General features: G+C 41.4%; 1 protein-coding gene across 1 annotated transcript; it reads left to right on the plus strand.

The window, feature by feature from the left end:
- Nucleotides 1-1,268: 1,268 nt before the first annotated feature.
- LOC124673929 (putative anthocyanidin reductase) lies at nucleotides 1,269-3,813 on the plus strand. The gene is made up of 5 exons (XM_047209976.1): nucleotides 1,269-1,394; nucleotides 1,540-1,709; nucleotides 2,202-2,414; nucleotides 3,014-3,417; nucleotides 3,504-3,813. The coding sequence occupies exons 1-5, from the start codon at nucleotides 1,286-1,288 to the stop codon at nucleotides 3,634-3,636; spliced, it is 1,029 nt and encodes a 342-aa protein (XP_047065932.1). The 5' UTR covers nucleotides 1,269-1,285; the 3' UTR covers nucleotides 3,637-3,813.
- The last annotated feature ends 4,312 nt before the right edge of the window (nucleotides 3,814-8,125 follow it).

The raw sequence follows: 8,125 nt of genomic DNA on the forward strand, positions 1-8,125 counted from the left end.
GCATCGTTGTGGGGCTCCTACCTCTCCTGGATTCAAGGCTTCATGCTCTCCGGGTGAAAACTCAAGCTCTGGCCTCGGCCGGTGCGGGCGACGGTGACGGTCTCGTCGCTTCCCTTCTTGGAGGCGTCGTCTTGGAGCGCTTGACCTTCTCTCGGCGGTGGTGGTTTTGCTTGTTGTGCTATGTTGCCATGTCGGACGGGTTGGAGGATGTCGAGGCGGCGGCCTCGGGCAGGTTGGCTGTGAGCCGGGGCGGCGGCCCCGGAAGGCGGTGCGGCGACATCTCTATGGTGCGGGGATGCGGCTTGCCACGACTTGGGTGGCGACCTTGGCCGTGTGGGCGGCAGGGCAGTCGGCTCGGTCGAATGCGTCCTAGTGGGGACGGTCGGACGTTATGTCGGGGCGGCGGCCCCGGATGAGTTGGTGTGATGCCCGTGGTCTGCGGCTGTTTGCCCTGTGCAGCTTGGGCTGCGGGTGTATGGTTCATGCGGCGTTGCAGCTCGAGAGCGAGCGGTGGTACGTCGGGGCGGCGGCCCCGGAAGGTGGTGGCCTTGGTGGACGCGCAGGGCGCGACGGAGCAGCGGTATGTCGGAGCGGCGGCTCCGAATTTGTCATCTTGGCAGTGTTGAGGACATCGACTTTGTGTCGCGAGGGCGACAAGGTCGTTTTGGCGCACTTCTCTGGGAGTTCTTCTTCAGCTTTGTTGGAGTGTCCCGTGTCTTCTCCTCGTCTTCTCTCCGGCTTGGTTGGATGGCTAGCCAGTCTTGGGCGAGTGTGTCGTCTGATTGTATCAGTTGTGGGTTTGTGTGGGCTTGCCCTTGTGGCGTGGCGCGTGGGGGCATGGTCCCGTGGTGTCTTGTTGTATGGTTTTCGCCCGATTTTCTTCTAAAAACTGTGCATTTTCTTCTTAATTAATGGATGAGGCAAAAAATGTTTGTGGTGTTCGGGAGCAAGCACGTTTTGCTGCGCGGGTTTCTGTTTGGCGTTTCAGCCACGGCGCCGCGTGCGGGCTGTCGTGACTCGTGAGGCGAGACGAGGCCTACGATCGAACGTCACTTGTGACTTGTGAGTAGTCTCATGTGCAGCTAATAAGTGGGTTGTCTCAAAAAAAAAAAGCTAATAAGTGGTGATTGACAGATCGACACGTACGTGCTCCAGCATTTCCTCGAAGCTACCACCGTGACCAAGCAGGTCGATCCGCTGGGTGTGGTTCATCGCACGCGTATATATAGCTTTCGGGGCAGTGCGCGACGACGCGCCGGGGCCACTGAGGAACTGGCGGGGAGAGATGAGCTGCAGGGTGTGCGTCACCGGAGCTGCCGGCTACATCGGCTCCTGGCTCGTCAGGAAGCTCCTCGACAGAGGCTGCGCCGTCCACGCGACCTTACGGAACATCGGTACGTGTCAAATTTCTCCACGCATGCATGCCACTGTAGACAGCTCGCCATCAATCGGGCGATCGATTGGGCGAGTTTTCTCTGTGCGTTCTTCGACCTTCCTGATTTTCGGTCATGGCCGGACGCGCCCTCGATCGGGCTGCAGGTGATGAGAAGAAGACGGCGCTGCTCAAGGGGCTGCCCGGCGCGGCGGAGAGGCTGACGCTGTTCGAGGCGGACATCTACGACGCCGCCACCTTCGAGCCGGCCATCCAGGGCTGCGACTTCGTCTTCCTCGTCGCCACCCCGCTGATGCACAACTCCGGCAGCTCAAAGGTACCGACAATCGATCCAAAATCCAAGAATCAATTTTCCTCTGTGGTCGTTGGGTCTAGCTTAGCTAGCCTTGTGACGTGAGAGGACACTAACAAGTGACAAGCCTATCGTGTCGCCGCAAGACGACGTACGCTGGATAGCTATAGCATTCGCTAGCGTCAGTGCACTTCAATGCACATCTCCGTCGTCCGGTCGTTTTCTCTATCGGATAACTTTGGTTACACGCAGAATCAACCACGTGCACGCTCCTTTTTCTCTTTGAATTACCGTAGTCCAGTTCTCATGGATCTTAATCAAAATTAATGAAAGTTTTTGTTTCATATCATATAGTATATGACTAAATAGAGCATTCCCGCTAGCATATTTCTTTTACACATGCAAGCTATTCACGGGAGCAATGTTTTCCTCCATTTCAATACCAATCACGACAGGGTTGCAACTTTCTACCCACTAACTATGCCATCTATTTCCATCTTTGCGTTGATTCCGCAGTACAAAGACACCACGGAGGCAATAGTGGACGCGACACATTCTATCCTAGAACAATGCGAACGGTCCAAAACGGTGAGGCGTGTCATCCACACAGGCTCCGTCGTGGCGTCGGCGCCGCTCAGGGAGGATGGGGATGGCTACAAAGAGTTCATGAACGAATCCTGCTGGACCCCGCTTGGGGTTCCCTACGGTCATAGCAACGAATTCTTGGACGTGAGTGCTTTCATTCTTGGACCAGGCCCCGAAAATGAAAAGCATTATTAATACATTTTTTCTTTCAAATAAGTGGAAGCTTAGCTTCAGCCTCTGCTCTGATTGATACATATAGTCTTTTACTGCATTACTATACTCTCTAATTTCTTTTAATTGACTTGAATTTAGTACAATTGAGATTGGACGGAGTATATCAAGTCACAGAGTAAATATGTCTCAAGAGTTACATAATGTTACATATACCGGTGCATCCTCCATCCGTACACAATTACTTCATATTCTTTGTTTAGTCAATGTTAAACTTTGTAAACTTTAAATGCATATTTACATCTTAAACTACAATTTTTTATTGTATTGGACTCATTAAAAGTATATTCTCATCTTAGTATGTAACTGGTATTATAGTTATTAATTTTTTCATATATTTTTAAAGTTTATATGTTTTGACTTTAACTAATAAAATTAGAACGCTAAGTAAATAAGACGCAGGGAGTATCCAAGTATGTAGTACATTGAGCGAAGAATCAGCGCTAGCCTGTCGCACTCAATAGCTGAATATTGAACGATCATTCTGGCCATGTTAACTTGCACGCGTGCAGGCTTATGTATCCTCCAAGACCCTGTCTGACAACGAGCTACTCAAGTACAACGACTCCTCCTCTTCATCCACCACCGCGAGGTCATTCGACGTCGTCGTCCTGCTGTGCGGCCTCGTCGGAGGAGACACAATCCTGCCGTACACCCCTGACAGCATGCACAACATGCTGTCGCCTTTCACCGGTGTCGAGCTTTACCACAAGAACCTCAGGTTCCTGCAGGCCCTCCTCGGCTCCGTGCCACTGGTTCATGTCGACGACGTCTGCGAGGCGCACATTTTCTGCATGGAGCGCTTCACGGACATCGCCGGCGGCCGATACCTCTGCGCCGCGGCGTACCCCAACATGCAGGATATTCTGGAGCACTACGCTGGCAAGCACCCGCAGCTCAAGCTGATGATCAAAGAGTATGTTCTTTAACTGAATGTTTGAATTTGGTTATCTCGATGCGTTGTGATTAATACGTGCTATGTACTTTTTGCGTGTGGATTAGGGTGGTGGGAGAGGGAGTGAGAGTGCAAGCTAATACAAAGAAGCTTGTGGAGCTGGGGTTCAAGTACAAGTACGGGGCAGAGGAGGTGCTAGATGGCAGCCTGGAGTGCGGCAAGAGGCTGGGATTGCTCTGATGCATAACATATTGCCATGCCACCGTCTGTTAGTGCTAGGTGCTAATTGGGATGTGATATAGTCTGGTTGCAACACTATGTAACCTTTAGAAATTATGTGTTCAGGTTCTTGTGATTAATCTTAGGTTGGTCACCTGTAGTGACCAAAGATAAATAAATAAAGATTTCTATCACTAAGCCTATTGATGGAAAAACAACCATTTCTAAGTTGATCAAGTTGCACACAATTTCTAATTAAAATGCATAGCTAAATAAGAATCATCATTTAAAATCGTTAACTTAGAACTGGAATAGTCTCTGTCAACTTCGAAGTAGGCAACACTTGCAAATCAACTGATAAAAAAACTCAAGTAAAGATTGTTCATTTAGCGAGACACTGGAACCCTTGCGCTTTAACTGGGTTTAAACAATTGTCTCTTAGTTGACCTGCATAGAAATAATTCAACACAATAATAATAGTATGAATGATAGAAATAATAAACCAATAAAATTAAGGGGTGGCTAGCTATTTCGTTGGCATATAGAACACACTAGACATTTTAGGTGTACAAAGCGGGCCAGGATGCAAAGAGGGAGGACTGATGTATATACCGTGTACTAACTCCCTTGTAGTCATGCTATTTAAGCCTAAAATGTGGTTTCATATGAATTGCACAAAAATAATTTCACCTACAGTTGTGTAGAACTTACGAAAAAAATCATAAGAAATGTGATGCTTTAAACAAGTTCTTTGTATTAAAATATATAATGTTTTTGTTGGTTACATTTTCTGTAACATTTAAGAATATTTAGCATGAGTTTTGTAAATGCTTGAGAATTTCCCAAATTTGGTTACCATTTACACATATTTTACTTGGGTTTCTTACATGCTTATGAGGCATTTGTTTGTTTGTTGGTCTGTTTCTTTATTTGTATGCATGTATGTCTACTTTTTTTTTGTTACACAGAGTTATGTTCATGTTTCCCATGGTCATCCAAGTAAACTCGAACCACTGCAAAATTCAACTACAACTTGTACGAAGGTTTGAAAGAATCACGAAACCCCACTTAAAACTTTATAAAACCTACATAAATAGAAGAATGGCAACAAGAAGTCTCATAATATTTTTGGTCAAGTTTCAACATCTGGAAATTTCAAAATTCAAACATATTAAAGATTGATCTTGTTTGCCAAAGCCCATGGAGATGGATATATGGTGCGAAATTTAAAATATGTATCATTTCTTAGTTCGTAAAATAAATGAAAGCTTGGATTAAATTATGGGAGAGGAAGAGTATGGACAACATGTTGATTTTAGTAAACTCCAAGGTTGTAAGTGAAAAATTAACCGAACGTGGGTATGGTGCATTCTACACGCCTGTACCGTACTATTTACATTGTTCTAGTTCCTCAATGCTTGGATGAATCTTATCAATCAATAAAATGAGTTCATCCACCCAAGAATAACAAAATAAAATAATGAAATCTATGCATCTATTTATATATTATTAGAAGTACATTACGGGTTAACAAGGAAAGGAGAATTATGCTAGGAAATTTCACAATAAGCAGAAACATCTGGCCCTTGATTTAGATAAAAATTAAACGACAGCCATTAGATATTCCGTTCGACATAAGTTAAAAATATTACCCATCTATGCCATTATGAAAATACCATTTCTTAGTACGAACAAAAAAGCGCTTTTTCCACTCTCTCGCATGCACTTTTTTTTGAAAATATGGCATGACCATGGAAGAAAGTAATATCGTGCGAGAAGCCACTGGAATCCCCAACTCTCATGATCGGAAGATGTAATATGCCAGGTTTAGAGGCTATAAACAGAAGAAAAACATATATGTGCATTGCAACCAATCATGCAAATAAAAAATCCAGGGAAATTTATAACTTTTGATATAACTTGTCAAAGTGATTGAAGTTGCACCCGAGTTGATGATTCAGGACTAGTTCGTCATGCCAAGTTTTGAAAACTTTGATAAAAAACTATTCTTAGGACGGTAGAATTAAGACTCGTAAATAAAAGTGAATCAACACGCAGGACATCCTTTAGGAAGAAATAACAACTTTATGCTTAACTTATCTTTCATAACCATCAATTGACACATGTGCTGCATAATTATTTAGGACATGATCAATCCACCCCAACTACATCATTTATATTCTTACCTTATTTTATGTCATCCCATTTTATCCTGATTTTTCAAATCTGTACAAATCATAATCACTCCTAACACCTTATACCGAAAACCGCAAGGTCAAAAGTTCATAATAGACATGCATTACTAAACCACTAATAAGTTATTAAATACAAAATCCTATGAAAGTAAGCTCATTTCTATTACGTTAAACAGACCAAACAACTTGAATAAAATTAACTACGAGGGTTTGGCAACTCAAATGATCACGCCTCGATGAAATCAAAACCATTGGAACTAAAGTCATCTTTAGATCCTATTTGATAATGCATACGGATTCCTCACATCTTTATTTCATCCATAGATTTCACCACAAGTCTCACAATTGAGTCCAAACGATTTTTTGCTAACAGTGTATAAACCTAATATGTACACCTTGGAAACAAGATTAAAATACGTATTTTTTTTTCAAATTTTAGATTATTTCTTAAGATATTAAGATTGATTTAGAGTAGTAGAGGGTGGTAAATTTCATGTTAACATTTATGGTTGGATATCGCAATTTCACATTTAGAATTGAAATGGTTGGCACAATGGTAGTAATTATTCTCCCACAAATTAAAGATGATTAAATTAAGTTTCCCATGTTATTCTATTGACCTGGAAAATTGTTGTGACTAGAGCCATATTAATTCTAATAGCACATATAACTACCCATATATTTTCTATACAATTTTACATATCTCGTTCATAAATACATAACTATATGATAAAATGATCTCTCAATTTATAAACCATTTTTATTTTACATAAAGAGAGTAGGAGAAAATTCCATGTGTACAAGATAATTAATAAATATTATTTCCTCTAATTCATAGTAAGTGTCATAGTTTTAATTTAAATTTTACTAAAAAAAACTAAAACCACGACACTTATTATGGATCGGATGGAGTATTATTTTGATAAGAACTAAAGATGATGCGAGGGCCACTGTGTTTGCTAGGAAAATAGCTTATATACATATTCATATTTGAATCCATGGATAGCGACATGGGTAATATATAATGTTTCCTCCAACATACTCTTAGAATAAAAGGCTTCTTTGATCATTGGCGCACTCCAATCCATAATTTTATTTTCAGGAAAAGTGTTGCAGTTAAAGTTAATGATGATGTTGGTAGATATTTCCAAACAAAACAATTTAATTAAGACAAGACGATCCATTGTCATCATGCTATTTAATATACTGGCTGATACGTTAGCGATAATTATAAAACTCAGAAAACACGATGGCCAAATTGAAGGTGTAGTACGGTGTCTTGTGGATGGTGGATTGCCTATCCTTCAACACGATAACGACATGATTTATTTTTATGTAACATGATCATAAAAAAGTAAGAAATCTGAAATTAATTTTAGCAGCATTCGAGCAACTTTTGAGAATAATAATAAACTTACACGTAAGTGAATTGTTTTGCTTTGGCTTGGCACAAGATGATGTCGCTAGTTATGCACAATTCATGTTTCCAATCAACTATCTGGGTATTCTTAAACTTACAAATGCAGAATGAAAACACGTCGAGAAAAGATTACATAAGAGATTAAATAGTTAGAAAGGACAATTACTATCTCTTGGCGAAACATCAGTTCTCATCAATTCTATACTAATCAACATGATACTGTATATGATTTATTTCTTCCAACTTTCTATAGAGGTCTTCAATGATTGGATTATTTATGATCAAGATTATTTAAAAAAAGAGATAATGAGAAAACTAAATATCTTTTGGCTAAACAGAGTGCAGTCTGTCCGTCCCAAGGATCAAGGTGGCATAGGGATTGATGATCGTGAGGTCAAAAATAGTCCACTTCTTGGTAAATGGATTTTAAGTTTCTTAGTGAACAAGGGGTATGACAGAACTCTCCTTAAAAGCAAATATATCGGGTCTCGTGCGTTGTCCCAAATTTACTGAAAACCTGGTGATTCTCACTTTTTGGTTGATTTTTTTTGGTAACGAAAAAATTCTTTTTCCCATATGATATATTTCATATGGTTCGAAGATACGGTTATTAGAGGATACGTGGCTGAGTTATGCTATACTCCACAAGCAGTATTCAACTTTGTACAATGTTGTGCGTCATGAAGGTGATACAATCGCCAAGGTGACGGAATCCTCCCCACCAAATGTAACGTTCAGACAAAATATCGTTGGTCCCAGGCTTGAATTATGACATGATTTGTTACGATGCTTGGCTTTGGTTCATAGTTCTCAAGGATCTGATGAGTTTCGATGGAACACACATGAGAATGGTAAATTGTATATAGACTCAATGTACATAGCATTAATCCAGTGT

Source organism: Lolium rigidum, chromosome 7 (genome assembly GCF_022539505.1).
Source record: "Lolium rigidum isolate FL_2022 chromosome 7, APGP_CSIRO_Lrig_0.1, whole genome shotgun sequence".
Lineage (NCBI taxonomy): Eukaryota > Viridiplantae > Streptophyta > Magnoliopsida > Poales > Poaceae > Lolium > Lolium rigidum.

What these genes read in the sequence shown, in the direction of transcription:
- LOC124673929 (XM_047209976.1), top strand. Translation starts at nt 1,286, where the DNA reads ATGAGCTGCAGGGTGTGCGTCACCGGAGCTGCCGGCTACATCGGCTCC. An exon ending in ACAACTCCGGCAGCTCAAAG is followed by an intron (nt 1,710 to 2,201) that starts GTACCGACAATC and finishes TTGATTCCGCAG; the next exon opens with TACAAAGACACCACGGAGGC. An exon ending in CTCAAGCTGATGATCAAAGA is followed by an intron (nt 3,418 to 3,503) that starts GTATGTTCTTTA and finishes CGTGTGGATTAG; the next exon opens with GGTGGTGGGAGAGGGAGTGA.